General features: G+C 44.2%; 1 protein-coding gene across 2 annotated transcripts in view; it reads left to right on the forward strand.

Moving 5' to 3' along the window:
* LOC137433041 (rho GTPase-activating protein 22) overlaps positions 1 to 17,389 on the forward strand; it is a 103,299-nt gene that overhangs the window by 39,564 nt on the left and 46,346 nt on the right. For both annotated transcript variants that reach the window (XM_078783894.1, XM_078783893.1), the window contains exons 2-3: positions 2,708 to 2,910; positions 6,653 to 6,740. In XM_078783894.1, coding sequence (XP_078640020.1) covers positions 2,708 to 2,910; positions 6,653 to 6,740 — 291 coding nt within the window. The remainder of the gene's footprint in view (positions 1 to 2,707; positions 2,911 to 6,652; positions 6,741 to 17,389) is intronic.

The raw sequence follows: 17,389 nt of genomic DNA on the forward strand, positions 1-17,389 counted from the left end.
ACTTGTAGACAAATGCATATGGAAATATACTCATAAATTAAATAATACCATAAAAATAAACAGGAACAAATACACAGCATTTCAGCACTTGGTGAACATCTCGACTAATCCAGAACTTCCCTTTCCTGGCCTTCAAAGCTGCGAACTTGTGAATCGCTTGATCGAAATCAATGCCTTTCGCCAACTCACTTACAATTGATAATATCGCAAGATCGGAAATCCTTGACACTGCAAAAATTTGGTCTCACCCCCTCTGATAGTGTCACCCGGTGCGGTCCGCACCCCCCCGCACCCCCCTAGTGACGCCAGTGCCGGAAGAAGAGGCAGATCGTGTATGTTTCTGGATGGATGGATAAAGGATGCAATCAAGATGTCTCTTCCACATCTTCGGGAAGCAGTGCAGGATCGGTATACTTGGAGAAATCTGATCATGAATGTCACCAGAAGTTTTCTACAAGTTGACAGAACTGGGTGAATGATTGTAATATTTTTTACTTCTGGTGGACATGTGCACCAGCGGATGTTAACCTATACACCGCCCATGTGTAAGTGCATATGAATACGTCCACCTTTTTCGGAATTTCCCTCATGCGAGTATTATGGAATACTAGCAATCATTAACAATGCGATTATGCGTCAAATAAAGGTCACAATTGTTCCGTAAGAGGTTTCACTTTTTCCGCAGTTTTAAGGTTTCACTCACTCACCGCAGGCAGGTTGGTGGTCTTTCTGTCTTCTCCCGACTCCTCTCCGGCCTTGCTCCCCCAGCTCTCTCTGGGCTCTGTCCCCCCAATATTCCTACAGGTCGCACAAGATCTGCCTGCAACCCTCTTATGGTTAAACTGCCAAAATCGTGGCTCTCTGCTCACCTTCACTCTTTCATTCCCCTTTTCTCCCACCTCTGGAACAAACTCCCCCACTCCCTTCAATCCCACTCCCTTCAATCCCACTCCTCCCTCCAGGTCTTTAAAACAGCTGTTCACCACCATCTCTTATCTTCCCCCATCCAAAACCTTGATCTTTTCTACCCCCGCTAATTCACCCCAGCTACACTTTTTTTGAAATTCCAACTTCTTTCCTGGAAGTCCTTGCAGTGTTCATATGTTTTAAACCTCTCCCACCTCCCCCCAAAAAATGTCCCTGCTCTCAAATGTTGTGTTTGTGTCCTTCCCCCTCTCTCCCCATCTTGTCTACCGCTCCCCTTATTTTTTGTGTTTTATGTGTCGGTTTGACTTTTTGTGTGATTAATGTTAGCTCTTTCACGAGCCTCGATCCTGTATACCAAAAATAATAATAATAATAATAATAATAAGAGACTCAGGGGCATTACACACTCATATCCATGCCTGGGAGAAATCACATGAGGCGTCATAGGTCACGTGGTTCGGCCGCCATCTTTGAAAAACCAAAAAACTTTGCACCTCTATATCTCCGAAACTGCTGAATAGAAAAATTGAGGCATGGCTCATTGTAAAGAACTCTCCATGGGGAATAAAATATGTTAATGATGATGTCATTGGTGCCTCCATTATGACATCATAATTCGACAGGTACAAAACTTCATCCTATCAAGATGAAATTTCTTGAGCATCATGTACGCATAAATTGGTGGAGAAAAAAAAAATGATGATGACGTCATCGGTCACGTGGTTCGGTTGCCATCTTGGAAAAACTGAAAAACTTTGCACCTCTATATCTCCGAAAATGCTGAATAGAAAAAAATGAGAAAACTGAGATGAGACATGGCTCATTGTAAAGAACTCTCCATGTGGAATAACATCTGTGAATGATAATGTCATAGGTGCCATTGTGTTTGGCACCTCATGGGTTTGGCATCTCATGGTGTTTGGCACCTCATGTCATAGGGCACCTCATGGGTTTTTGCACCTCATGGGAGAGCTGGGATAATGTCATAGGTGCTCCATTATGCCGTCATAATTAGACAAGTACAAAACGTCATCCGATCAAGATGAAATTTCTTGAGCATAATCTAGGAATAAATTAGTGGAGAAAAAACATAATGATGACGTCATCGATCACGTGGTTCGGCCGCCATATTTCTTTTAACCCAAAAGCCTTAAAAACCACTGAAAATACATCCTGGTGGGGGTTTGCAATCTCTGATTGCTCTTTTTCTTGTTTTAAGGTTAGTTTTTGTTTACTAGTTCATGATAAGAGATGAATATAGAGCAGATGCGACATGTACAGAGTTATATTCTGTTGCATCCTAAATTCCTTATTTAAATGTAAATTTCCAAAGCAATGGAGGTTCAGGAGGAGGCAGAGGATGATAGGAATCGGGTAGTTCTCTGATGTGCATTAAGAATCTTCGAGGATAGATGCAATCCTCTGGAGAGGTATACGACAATAGCAAATGTGTGTGCCTTTGCCTTCATCTTCATCCTCCTCCAGAGTTCTCAGAGGTCCCTGGCAGAGGAATGGGCACGCTCAAAATGGGCCGCCATCTTTTTTGCAACATCTTCCCATGCGAGCTGCTTTTTCTTGCTTGCGCCTGTGTCTCTTCTCGTCTATTGGATCGTTCCTTGGTGAAGGAAGATGAAGATGAAGTGTAGATGAAGTGCAGATGAAGAAGAATGTAAAAGGAAATGAAAGGGAGAGCAACAATGAAAGAAACTTCCAGCTTTGCTGATAACTTATGCTGTTCATAGGTGAGTGTCCACTGATTTTGAATTTATTTCCCCCACAGTGAGATCCTTAAGCCTCATGGGAGACCTGGGACCTCCGATACCACGCAGCACACGAAGTCAGTCCACAGGTGATGTAATGGCGCACCAGGGTTGGCTTAAGAGGCAGAGCGGGAGCTTCGTCAAGGCCTGGCAGCTACGCTGGTTTGTGCTGCGTCGTCTTACGCTGTACTACTACAAAGATGAAAATGAAAGCAAAGAGCAGGTGAGCATCACAGATAAATCTTCATAGAAAACTCATGAAGTTGTTATGGTGCTTAAGCAGTAGTTGAAAGCTTGAGGACATCGATTATTGTTTTTTTTTTGTGACCTCGAGAACACAATGGATTCCTACCTGGTAAGAGCAAAAGGGTATATGTTACAGGGCATGGGACAAATAGAGGGTCAAGTAGGCAGCAAACATAAAGTAGACCGGCAGTGTCGGCTTATCAAAAAGGGAAACTAGAACTTATCTTATCAATCAATCAATTCGGTTTTATTAGAATATACAAGTAAAAAAAAAGAAAAAATGTACATGACTGTAGCCCAAGGACTATTAATGTCAAGTTTACAATGTAAATAATTTCACATAGTAACAAATACATTATAATAATAATAATAATAATTCATTTATTTTGTATAGCGCTTTTCATGAAGCCGAAAGGCGCTTTGACAGAGTGCAAAACATAATGCATAACAAAACATGGAAACAACAATTGCAAAAAGACAAGAATCAATAGGGAAATATTTAAAGCAAAAGGAGGGAGAAGGAGAAGTGATAGTCAGGGGTTAAATGCTGTGGGTTGAATGTTGAATGCAGTGCTGAACAGGTGGGCCTTGAGTGATGTTTTGAATGTGGTGAGTGAGGAGGAGTCTCTGATGGTGTGAGGTAGTGAGTTCCAGAGGGTGGGAGCAGCGATGGAGAAGGCCCTGTCCCCCCAGGATCTGAATTTGGTCCAGATGGGGGGAGTCAGGAGGTTGGTACCAGCAGAGCGGAGGTTGCGGGTGGGAGTGTGTCTGGAGAGGAGGTCAGCCAGGTAGGATGGGGCCAGGTTATGGAGGGCTTTGTAGGTCAAGAGGAGGATTTTGTACTGGATTCTCTGGGAGATGGGGAGCCAGTGAAGCTTGTAAAGGACGGGGGTGATGTGGTCACGGGTCCGGGAATGGGTGAGTAGACGGGCAGCGGAGTTCTGAATGTATTGGAGTTTATTGGTGATTGTTGAGGGTGAACCATAGAGGAGGCTATTGCAGTAGTCCAGACGGGAGGTGATGAAGGCGTGGATGAGGGTATAAATTAGATTATATTATAATCACTTATATAATTAGATTATATAAGATTAAATTAGATTATAGTATAAATTAGAATTAGATGAGTTATAGAGACAGAAAAACAAATAAATTATCTATTTGCATTGGTGAATCAATCAAAACAAAAGAAATTCATTTGAAAGGTTGAAATGCTTCGGTTAATATATGAATATCACTTGGTACAGAACATACCTCCGCCAGGCTGAACAGTTTACGTGTTGTATCCCACTGATTGGCCGGTTCTGGATTCGAACCTGAACGAAAATCGAATCGGCTTGTTCTCGTCGCCGACCCAACTCATCCACCAAGTTTCGTCCAAATCCGTCCTCAGCGTTTGGAGATATCATGCTATATATAGATTTTGGCCCTATCACTCAATGGTGAAGAATCACTTTTAAAAATTAAAAAATTCTCGTATCCGAATCCATATTCAGATCTTCACCAAAATCGAATCGATTCTTCCTTGTCACACACATAACCTGTCCACCACGTTTCGTCAAAATCCGTCCACAACTTTTTGAAATATCTTGCTAGATATTGTTTTGGCCCTATCACTCAATGGTGAAGAATCACTGAAAAAATTAAACAATTCTTATATCCGAATCCATATTCAAATCTTCACCAAAATCGAATCGATTCTTCCTTGTCACACACATAACCTGTCCACCAAGTTTCGTCAAAATCCGTCCACAACTTTTTGAAATATCTTGCTAGATATTGTTTTGGCCCTATCACTCAATGGTGAAGAATCACTTTAAAAATTCTCGTATCCAGATCCGAATTCGGATCTTCACCAAAATCGAATCAATTCGTCCATCTCGCACACCCAACCTCTTCACCTAGTTTCATCTGAATCCGTTTTCAACTTGTATTATGATATTTGTTATATCAACTTTTATCTTACATTATGAGATTAACCTTTACTATGATAATACGGACCAGGCAAATTAATAATTTTATCAAAAGGTCAAAAGGTCAAAGGTCAGCATCACATAAAATAATCAATTTTCATCCAATTGACCTGAAATTTTAATTTACCATTTCAGTTTCGTCATAAAATTTTCAACAAACTTTTATTATGAGAATATGGAGAAGGCAAATTAATCAAAATTTGGTGAAAAGGTCAAAGGTCAGCATCACATAAAATTGTCAATTTTAATCCAATTGACCTGAAATTTTAAGAATTTGCATATTGGGTCACTGAGTTGGTTCACCAATCAAAAGCTACAAGCGCATTGTTTTTTTTAGATCAAAAGGTCAAAGGTCAAGGTTGCGTAAAAGCCCCAATTTTATCCGATTGACCTGAAATTTAAAGAATTTGCAAATCGGGTTATGAATTGGTTCACTAATCAAAAGGTAGGCGTCGATTATTTTCTTTTTTTTAGATTGAAAGGTCAAAGGTCAAGGTTGCATAAAATCGTCCATTTTAGTCCAATTGACCTGAAATTTGAAGAATTTGTAATTGTATATCGGGTCACATAATTGGTTCACCAATCAAAAGCTAGAAGCTGATTTTTTTTTTTTTTACATCAAAGCTCAAAGTTCAAGGCTGCATAAAATCATCAATTTTCATTTTGTATTTCTTTTTCAAACCGTCTTCATTATTTTGAGCATACGGAAGAAGAAGAAGAAGAAAAAGAAGAAGACATCTGAATGCAAACGGACGCGGACGGGTTTTGCATTTTCAGATGTATTCTCGTTTTGTATCTGTGGCCAATATCTTACTATAATTCACCAAATGTCCGTCCGTCCGTCCGTTCGAAGGTACCGCAAAAACAGCTGAACCGATCGCAACGATATTTTGGGTGGGTATTCCTCGGACCCCCTGGAGTAAAATTGGCTATATTGTTTTTCCAACTTTTCCAGTTTTTCCAAACGATGGAATAATATTTACCGATATGAACAGTGATGTGGCTTTTGTTGAAATTGTACGTACCAGGAGAGAGTAGATCGACTCCTGACGAACTCTTCCTATATAAACGTGCGGCTCCGAAGTAACACGGCAGCGTGTGCAAAGCGACTAAGAAACAGGTGTAGCGGCCGAGTACCGGTATGACCAAAATCGGTCCATACATCTCCGAGATGTGGTTGCGGACGCACAGACGGATGAGACCCAATCCATAAGTCCAACGGGGGCTAATAACCTAATACCGGGTGGTAGAATTATCATGGTAGCCTCAGTGAGATGAATCTTGTGCTGATTAGTTGTAATTGCAAAAAACATTATGTATTCATTTTTCATGACATCGACTTTCTGTGATTTTTTTTTAATGCACAAAATGTTTCTTTTTATCTCAAGGAGTTGAACATTGCAAATGTTGCAAATTATGCAAATTATGCAAATTATGCATTTGGTTATTATTTTATATTTGATGATACAATTGGAGAACTTTCACACGATGCAGAATCTCACTTGTGGAATTTTTCCAGCTGTTGTGCAAAATGTTGGGGAGTGTATCCATGTGTCCATGTGTCCATGTGTCTGTGTGTGTGTCTGTCTGTCTGTCTGCTTTGTGTGTCTGTGGGTGTGTGTCTGTTGGTGTCTGTCTGTCTGTGTCTGTGTGCGCGTGCATTAGTTGCTGTCAATGAGGTTCAGGAAAATAATAGTGAACTACAAAATTACCAACATTACATCACATCCTGTGCTACTTCTCCCATAGGGCTTCGTAAATCTGAGCGGAAGTCGCATCATTATCCATGATACGAATAGTGAAGACCCTGGGAAATACATCTTTGAGATTGCACAAAGTAAGTGCATCCTTATTTTGGTAATTTTTTCAACCAAACAAAACACACTTTTGTTGAATATTACTGTAATATTATAATTATAGTTGAATATTATAACCTTTAATTGTTGTGAACAGTGAAGCTATCCAAGCCAGTTATGTCGTTGAAGATGTCTACATCAGTCATGACCAACTTCGCAACCTTTCCAGGTGATTGGATTCGGCAATACTCCATAAGGAAAACTCCATGGTGGAAGTACATAAGGATTGCTAATCACATCCCTGCACCTTATATACAAGCTTGATGGAAATGAAATCCAAGCAATGAGGCCAGAAGGGTGACACTAGTGGAACAGATAGAACATAATAAATAGTCATGATATAATAATGGCCGAAGGGTTGTTACTCCCGCCAGGGAGTAACGCATTCGATCGTGTCCGTCCGTGTGTGTGTGTGTGTTCGTGTGTTTGTGAACAAGATATCTGGAAAAGTTCTGAACGGATTTGGATGAAAGTTGGTGGGATGATTGCCCTTGGGATAAGGAAGAATTGATTAGTTTTTGGTGAAGCTCAGGATATTATTCCCGATCCAGGAATTTTTTTGGGAATTTTTTTGGGGAATTTTTTTTTCTGTTTTACTGCATTAAAGCTTTCATTCTTATTCTTAAATGATGTTTTTCTCCTCTAATTCCGAGATATTTCAATATAAATTATCTGACAGTTAGGGCCTACTTTCTTTTTCATTTATTGTTTTGGGGAGAGGGGATGTTAAACAAAAGGTATTATTCCAACTAAACCCACGGCGGGAGTATGCGCTCTGCAGAGTGGCGTTCTAGTTGACCTATAGTTTGTCTTGGCAATGCAGTCTGAAGGTAATTGTGAAACTTTAAACCGTTTTCTTTTCCATTCCCAAATCTTCAAAGCAGTCTCTAAGTTAAGCTCATTCATACTTCTTTCACACACATCATGTGTGTGTCACACATCACTCTATATATATATTTCACTCTATATATACACTCTATATATATATATATATATATATCAGATGGGGTCAAAAACGATATGTAGCATGATATTTCAAAAAGTTCTGGACGACTTATGACAAAACATGGTAGATGAGTTGGTCTTCATCAATGATCTCTCCGACTCTCTTGAAAATCCTCTCTATCTTTTTCCTGATGACTCCACTCTCTGCCGCTCCATTCCTCTTCCCTCAGATCGGCAATCTGCAGCCTCCTCACTCTCTGCAGACCTGGACAAAATCACAGACTGGTCAAACAAGTGGAACATGTCTTTCAATCCTGACAAATCTCACACTCTTACTTTGTCTCTCCGAAAAGATCGACTGGACAACCCTCCCATCTACTTTCTGAACAATCCTCTACAAGAAGTTCTGTCGCCCAAGTTTTTGGGTCCCACTATCTGCAGGGTGGAGATGAGGAAGGGGATGGAGGATGGAGATGAGGAAGGGGATGGAGGGTGGAGATGAGGAAGGGGATGGAGGGTGGAGATGAGGAAGAGGATGGAGGGTGGAGATGAGGAAGAGGATGGAGAGTGGAGATGATGAAGGGGATGGAGAGTGGAGATGAGGAAGGGGATGGAGAGTGGAGATAAGGAAGGGGATGGAGAGTGGAGATGATGAAGGGGATGGAGAGTGGAGATGAGGAAGGGGATGGAGAGTGGAGATGATGAAGGGGATGGAGAGTGGAGATGAGGAAGGGGATGGAGAGTGGAGATGAGGAATGGGATGGAGAGTGGAGATGATGAAGGGGATGGAGAGTGGAGATGAGGAAGGGGATGGAGAGTGGAGATGAGGAAGGGGATAGACAGTGGAGATGAGGAAGGGGATGGAGGGTGGAGATGAGGAAGGGGATGGAGAGTGGAGATGATGAAGGGGATGGAGAGTGGAGATGAGGAAGGGATGGAGGGTGGAGATGAGGAAGGGGATGAAGAGTGGAGATGAGGAAGGGGATGGAGAGTGGAGATGAAGAAGGGGATGGAGGGTGGAGATGTGGAAGGGGATGGAGGATGGAGATGATGAAGGGGATGGAGAGTGGAGATGAGGAAGGGGATGGAGAGTGGAGATTAGGAAGGGGATGGAGAGTGGAGATGAGGAAGGGGATGGAGAGTGGAGATGAGGAAGGGGATGGAGAGTGGAGATGATGAAGGGGATGGAGAGTGGAGATGAGGAAGGGGATGGAGAGTGGAGATGATGAAGGGGATGGAGAGTGGAGATGATGAAGGGGATGGAGAGTGGAGATGAGGAAGGGGATGGAGAGTGGAGATGAGGAATGGGATGGAGAGTGGAGATGATGAAGGGGATGGAGAGTGGAGATGAGGAAGGGGATGGAGAGTAGAGATGAGGAAGGGGATAGACAGTGGAGATGAGGAAGGGGATGGAGAGTGGAGATGAGGAAGGGGATGGAGAGTGGAGATGATTAAGGGGATGGAGAGTGGAGATTAGGAAGGGGATGGAGAGTGGAGATGATGAAGGGGATGGAGAGTGGAGATGAGGAAGGGGATGGAGAGTGGAGATGAGGAATGGGATGGAGAGTGGAGATGATGAAGGGGATGGAGAGTGGAGATGAGGAAGGGGATGGAGAGTGGAGATGAGGAAGGGGATGGAGAGTGGAGATGAGGAATGGGATGGAGAGTGGAGATGATGAAGGGGATGGAGAGTGGAGATGAGGAAGGGGATGGAGAGTGGAGATGAGGAAGGGGATAGACAGTGGAGATGAGGAAGGGGATGGAGAGTGGAGATGAGGAAGGGGATGGAGGGTGGAGATGGGGAAGGGGATGGAGGCTGCCATACCCCAGAGATGTACTCGACAAGGTACCACCAGACCATTGTTTGGGGAGAACATTGCACATCAACTCCTTGACTAAAATACACATGTGATACAAGATAAATACACACTTAATACAAGTTATTTAAAACTACACGTGGCCATAATGTATATGTTCAAATGGAATTTCCAGCTCAGTAGCAGAGACTGTGGAAGACGGAACCACCCACTAAATTCCGTGTCAGCTGTTACACGGCAAACCGCAGCATCAGTCATCAAACGGGATTGGGCCTTCAATTTCAGCCCCCCCTTGTAAAGGAATTCAATGCACGTGTCTGGGGGGTAGGGTGGGGGCTGCTGAAGCCATGTAGGCCGAAAGTGCAGATTAGCAGTGTAGCAGCTGACACTGCATTTAGCAACGGGTGGTTTTGTGTCTTTTACAGACTGCAACCAATCCGAAGGTTAATTTAAACTTTCATATCTTTTTTAAAAACCGTTAACTGTAAAAGATGCCGGAACAAGGTTAGCCACACAATGCCAGCCCCCTATTGGTCAGGCCGGACGTTTGCAGCAGGTACAGGGCTGCGGTGTCCCAATGTTCCATTACCAATCACTTTGCTCTCTCTTGCCGAGCCAATCATTCATTCTCAACCCCTTTGTTGGAGTGCTTCAAATCAGGCGAGCCACCTGGCGAGTGCTTTACAAGCTGATTGGTCATGGAACACACACCTGGTGTGGCATGTGTTCATAACCACAATTCCTGTGTGTGTGTGTTTGTGTGTGTGTTTGTGTGTTTATATGTGTGTTTATATGTGTGTGTGTGTGTGTGTGTGTGTGTGTGTGTGTGTGTGTGTGTGTGTGTGTGTGTGTGTATGTCTGTGTGTGTTTGTGTGTTTATATGTGTGTTTATATATGTGTGTGTGTGTGTGTCTGTGTGTGTGTGTGTGTGTGTCTCTGTGTGTGTGTGTGTGTTTGTGTGTGTGTTTGTGTGTTTATATGTGTGTGTTTATATGTGTGTGTGTGTGTGTGTGTGTGTGTGTGTGTCTGTGTGTGTTTGTGTGTGTGTTTGTGTGTTTATATGTGTGTGTGTGTGTGTGTGTTTATATGTGTGTTTATATGTGTGTGTGTGTGTGTGTCTGTGTGTGTGTGTTTGTGTGTTTATATGTGTGTTTATATATGTGTGTGTGTGTGTGTGTGTGTGTGTTTGTGTGTGTTTGTGTGTTTATATGTGTGTGTGTGTGTGTTTATATGTGTGTTTATATATGTGTGTGTGTGTGTGTGTGTCTGTGTGTGTGTGTGTTTGTGTGTTTATATGTGTGTGTGTGTTTGTGTGTTTATATGTGTGTTTATATATATGTGTGTGTGTGTGTGTGTCTGTGTGTGTGTGTGTGTCTGTCTGTGTGTGTTTGTGTGTGTGTTTGTGTGTTTATATGTGTGTGTTTATATGTGTGTGTGTGTGTGTGTGTGTTTGTCTGTGAGTGTGTGTGTGTGTGTGTGTGTATGTCTGTGTGTGTTTGTGTGTGTTTGTGTGTTTATATGTGTGTGTTTATATATGTGTGTGTGTGTGTGTGTGTGTGTGTGTGTGTGTCTGTGTGTGTTTGTTTGTATGTGTGTGTGTGTGTGTGTCTGTGTGTGTTTGTGTGTTTATATGTGTGTGTTTATATATATGTGTGTGTGTGTGTGTGTGTGTGTGTGTGTGTGTGTGTGTGTGTCTGTGTGTGTTTGTATGTGTGTGTGTGTGTGTGTGTGTGTGTATGTCTGTGAGTGTGTGTGTGTGTGTGTGTGTGTGTGTGTCTGTGTGTATGTCTGTGTGTGTGTGTTTGTGTATGTCTGTGTTTGTGTATGTCTGTGTGTATGTCTGTGTGTGTGTGTGTGTGTGTGTGTGTGTGTCTGTGTGAGCGAGGCCTACAGCATCAAGCTACTGGGCATTGTGTGTGATGGTACTCCGAAGTTTGAGTGTGATTTGATTGGTCACCGCACACCAGTTTCCCTCGCGCACACCGATAAATGAACTGCAGAACAGAAGCTGCTTGTACTGAGCATCAGATGGAAGGAAGCGGCTCGTGTACGTGTACGTGTCCGTGTACGTGTACGTGTCCGTGTACGTGTACGTGTCCGTGTACGTGTACGTGTCCGTGTACGTGTACGTGTCACGCACGTCTGCTGATCCCGACGGCGAGCGAACCGTTTCTCGGAGATTTGAAGCAGATGTCTGTTCGCACTTGGCCTGGAAATTTCTGTTCCCGGGTTACGTTAGCGGACTCATTCCATGGATCTGTTTCTGCTCCGCTTCCAGACTTCCAAACAGAAATGAAACCATGGAGACATCCCGGGATCTTTACATACAGCTGGTCATCTGGAAATGTTGACCTTCCCTTTTTTTGTCAACTCAACATCATGGCGACTTGTTTTTGAATGAGCCGATGTCTGGTACATGGAAGCTCTGATCATATGCGGTACGGAGAGCCATTTTATACCATTCGATCCCTTACCTGGTGCGTCCACCTGGCGGTCTGTTGTCAGCATACCGTCAATCTCCTGATGGGCACTCCATTGGGATCATCTGACCAATGCCTGGATTTACATCCTTAGTAAAGGAAACATTCTATTTCCAGGTCCGATTGCACCGAAACCTTGTTAGGATGGATGCTCTGCCTCGGGGTGCTTCCGCTGTCCGGTTCATGAAAAGGTTTTCAATCATGACACCTGAGATACGGCTCATGAGAAGGTACCAGGTGATCTACTCATCACTCCATTCTAGTGGAGCAGCTTAGCAAAACCATTGTGCAAATTGTGATAAAAGCACCAAAATTGGTACACATGTAGACTGACATATTACAAACAGATATAGATATTGGGCCATCTCAAATTTGGGCCTGGGCACCAATGGTTGCCAATTTCCAAAATGGCGCTTATGCTAATTAATCGGAACTAAAGTCGGGAATTCTGTGTGTGCAGACCTGCCAAAGTGCAGACCTGCCAATATCAGAGGAACTCGCTGACAACAATTGAGTATATTTGGCATTCTAAGCTTTTGCATTATTGTGCAAAGTGATTGTCAAGTAATTAGGGGCACTTACATGATTGTTATAATAGTTATTGGATAAAATGACAACAAACAATCTGTAGAAGATGTCTCATTATTATGCATATATTTTATGATTTCTGAGGTTACAAGCAATATTGTTGTATAGTTCAACATTGTCATTGTTATAAATGAAATATCAGTCACTAGCAGAAGTACCCGGCATTGCCGGACGGGGGAGGGGAGGGGGAGGGGGAAGGGGAGGGGAGCGCGATCCCCTTGGTAAAGCGAGCGATTTTTTTTTTCATAGCGTCATAGCGTCATAGCGATTTTTTTTTCATAGCGTCATAGCGTCATAGCGTCATAGCGTTCATAGCGTCATAGCGTCATCACGTGATCGCTCTGAGCGAATCAGCGCCCACCTGCTCTGATTCCATTGATTCCGTGTGCTGAAATGCGCTGAGGTAAATATGAATAAAAAATATGGATCGTCAAATATTTTGAGTTCGGCCATGTTCGTCCCAGGCTCAATGGCCATGTCTATGCCAAATATCAAGCACGTAAGCCTCTCCGTTTAGGAGTCTATCGGTAACATTACACACACACACACACACACACACACACACACACACACACACACACACACACACACACACACACACAAACTGTGTTTTATATATATAGATTGTTAAAATTGAAAGGATCATACATAAACATAAACATAGCCATGACATACTAGTAACTAAAGCAATTGCATGTTGAGGAACAAACTGATGGATATTTGTAACATTTATCAGATGAAACGTTTCTGTTGAAGGAACTGCGCTCCAACGCGAGTCGAAAGAATTGACGCGACCAAAGACGGAATTCGTCCGAGTTGCTTTATTGAAACAAAACAGCTCAGGTATTCTGACAAGCCCGTTTATCGGGCAGCAATATATATACACATTTATGTCGGGAAGTTTGCCCGGCAAAAGCTATACCGGGCATGCCCGGGTGTCAAGGGCGAGCCTTGGAAAGGCGAGTCTGGACCTGCCCGGGCGTGTTTGGCTGCGGCCTGGCAAGTCGAGGCTGGGCGTGCCCGGGCGCTCTGGACGAGCCCTGGAAAGGCGATAGCGGGCATGCCCGGATGCTCTGGGCGAGCCCTGGAAAGGCGAGAGCGGGCATGCCCGGGAAAGACGAGACCGGGCGTGCCCGGGAGGTTCGGGCGTGCCCGGGAACAGTGAGTCCGGGCATGCCCGGGAGAGGCGCGTCTGGCCGTGTTCTGGCCGGTGCAAGGCGATTGTGTGCATCCAGTGGTAACCGCTACACTGTCAAAGTCTGTTTCTTCTGCAGATATACCGCCAAAGTTGCTGTCGCAATTCCCAGGAACTCAATTTTGTGAGCACTCCCTTTCACACAAACACAGAGCAGTGCATTCAAGTGCAGCCTTTTTGCATTTGCATCGGCTCACACAACCTTTCTTGCACTTGCATGCGATTAGCTCATAACAGGTGTTGGCCGTCTCAGGTAGTTTTGTCCAATATGGCTCGTACATCCCACCCTCAGTCTTGACCCAGCCCCAGCTGGTCGGTGGAGGTAGGTCTGGTGCTGATACCAGTGTCTGGCCCCATACATGACCTCCCTGGTAGGCAGCTCTCTTGACATGCTCCTCCAGCGCTGCCTTGGTTGGTGGAATCAGATGAACTTTGTTCTTCTTTGCAAAGAGTTTCTTTCTTGCCTTGTCAATGTCCATGCATGTACTGGTTCTGTCGTAGAGCAGGATAACAAACCTTTCGATGGTGCACATGACATCTTCTGGTATATCACTTGGCGCAGAAGATAGCTTTAGTAGTGCAGCTGTGAGTTCTGGTAACGCGCTCCAGATTGCCCAGGCACTTTTCTTACCATGCCCTGCGAAACTCGACACTGTATCGCATCCAGTCAGGGCATGGAACATTGGCAATGCCTGTGATTTCTCTGGTCCTAGTACAGCTGCTATTTCGTCGGCTGCCAGGTACCGAAAAGACTTAGCAGTTCCGAATGCTAACCACAGTTCATCTTCTGATGCAAACCCCTGGGCTACTGAGACGGCCAACACCACAACGTCAGTGTCTACTGTCCGAATCACTATTTTATGGTGGCCGCGCCTGACTGCATGGGCTGCATGCAACATCATGCGACTATCTGCTTCTTCGTGGTTGCATGGGGTGAGTGATGCTACATCTGATAGCGCTGGCTTGCTGAGAATGGCTTCCCCATTAGTAATGACCAGTTGTTTGTTGTCGTTATCAAACCACTTATACAGAACTTCAGAGAGAAAATTGAACAGATCTACCTTGTTGCTATCTACTCTGAGAAAGTTCTGCCAGTTTCTCGGTATGGTTGTTCCAGCCATCACACGTCTTCGCACTCTTGTCCCACGCTTTGCTCTTGCACTTGCTTTCAGAGAATTTGCATGCTAGCTGTCCCACACCAAGTCCAGGCGAGATGCAGTTTGAAGCTTTGTAGACATATATGGAATGAATATCTGTTGAGCATATTCATCGAAGTTCTTGGCTGCAGCTGGCTTCAGCATCTGAACAATGACAGCTCCATCAAGAACTATGCTCGTGGCAGCAGGACGGTCAGACTGGACATCAGAGATGGCTTCCAAGCATGTGAGTAGATCACTTTTCGCACCAAGGTGGAGACTTCCTCCATCAGAGAGTGACGGAGGACATGCCTGATTCTCATGTCGAAAGAATTCATCAAGGTTTCCGTCTCTCGTCTGACAGCTTATGTACAGCCGAGAGAAAAGTTGTAAGTCATTCTTGAGTGAGACTACCTGCTGTTTCCCCTTGCTGACACTTATGGGAGCCGACTTAATGAACACCTTCAGGTTGTTTCGATGAATGGTGTCATCAATAGGCTTGGTTCTTTCCACCAGACATTCTTTGGTAAAAGCCTGGAACTGCTCTTGGCCAATCCTCTTAACATTCTGAACTGCCTGAACTGCAACGGGGGCTGCGATGTCCTTTGTATCAAGGACAACCAGATCCATACTTTCTTTCTCAAAAGGGTTGCCAAGCTCTTCCATGACGCTGACAAGAGATTGGACATCTTTGGTGAATGCAGTCTGCACGCTTGGTGTCTGGTCATGATGACGAGTGTCCACTAGCCTCCTCCAGTTCTCATTCTCAAGTTGGAATTCTTCTATGATCCGGGCAACTTCTGGCCCCGCAATCATCCACCGGTGCAGGGCACTGGGGTTATCAGTGAGGCCAACTGCTCCACCATCTCCTTTGATGCAGGCATTATTTTGTTCATGTGCCTGGTCAATTGCGATGGTAGAAAACACTTTCTTCGTCTTCTGCACAGTGAAACTACCTTCCTGGAATTTCCTGGCTACATGTGGGTGCTTTGTTGGAAGTTCAGCCATGTCCCTCAGGTGAACAGGGATCCACCTGGCATAATTAGTGTGGTCTAAAGCATGAAACCAGGGGGCCAATTCTGTCAGGGCATCAAGATACATCGCGAATGATGCTTGTCGCAGAGAACGCACAAAGACCAGAACCAAAACCTCTAGTTCCAGTACAGTTGCCCAGTACTTAAACTGTGGAATGTCCTCTTTCTGACGGCACCAATCATCGAAGTTCAGGATATCTTGTGCATCGTCTGCTTTTCTCGTACAGTAATGGTCATAGGCACGATGTTGCAAGATGTATAATGCTGCTGCGGTGATTTGGTGAACTCTCCTTGTTCGAGCGACGTGCACTGCTCGCAGGAATGAGTCAGCTGTCCCTGGCGTTGTAATCTCAGCTTGCACAAGGGCATTCACCCAGCAAAGTCATTTTGTGTTGTGTACCCTTGCAGCCAGTCCCCCAATGTCTTCAGAGCTGCCATCTCGATGTGGAGTCCCCCAAACATCACTACCAACTTATCTTCGCCATAGTCCTCCGGCCACGTCCACTGAATTTGCTTGGCTAAGGCAAATAACGGCTGATCAAAGGCAACAACCGGTATCTGCCCAGGATTCAGATGCTGCACGGCTTTCGTCACAACATCCATTGAATGCCGGATCATTGCAACTGTGTGAGCACTGTCCAGAAACAATGGTAGCAGAGCATTGTGGCAGACGACTCGAGCTTCTGGATGCCGTGTCGCAAACCTATTTATACTAACTAATTCAATTACAGTTATCTATTGTGGTACCAAATGAAATAATAGGCACTCCCTAAACAGTCTTGGACTTTTAAAAACACATTAGCATCCACGGTCGACCCACTGTCTTCCCCAGTACATCATATATAGAAAATAAAAGTGACCGCTGGTGGCCATTTTGGAAAATGGCTGCTATAGCCACCATGGGCAAAATGTGAGGTGGCCCAATATCCAAATCTGTTCATATTATAAGTGTCTTTATGTGTGGCAAGTGTGTTGCTTTTATCACAAAATGCACAATCCTTATAAATATCTAAGTTAAGCTGCTCCACTATTTCTAACTGTGGACTCGGTGTGATTGAAGTGGTGTCGATTTGGGTTACACTCGTGGAGGATTTGAACTATGATGCTAGACCTATCAATATGGAGCAGGTGTGTTTCAGAGGTGAACCAGACAGGATGGGCAAAACTTCACCAGGTGAGGGGCATATTCTCATCGTTTCACTTTGGGTAGATAAAGTGTGTCCGTGTCTCCTGTGATGGTCCTTCAGTAATTGTGTGATTTAACAAGTGTTGCTTATAGCCTTACACACACACACACACACACACACACACACACACACACACACACACACACACACACACACACACACACACACACACAGACACACAGACACACACAAACACACAGACACACAGACACACACAAACACACACACACACACACACACACACACAC

The sequence above is a fragment of the Myxine glutinosa genome, chromosome 8 (assembly GCF_964187855.1).
Source record: "Myxine glutinosa chromosome 8, kmMyxGlut1.1, whole genome shotgun sequence".
Classification (NCBI taxonomy): domain Eukaryota; kingdom Metazoa; phylum Chordata; class Myxini; order Myxiniformes; family Myxinidae; genus Myxine; species Myxine glutinosa.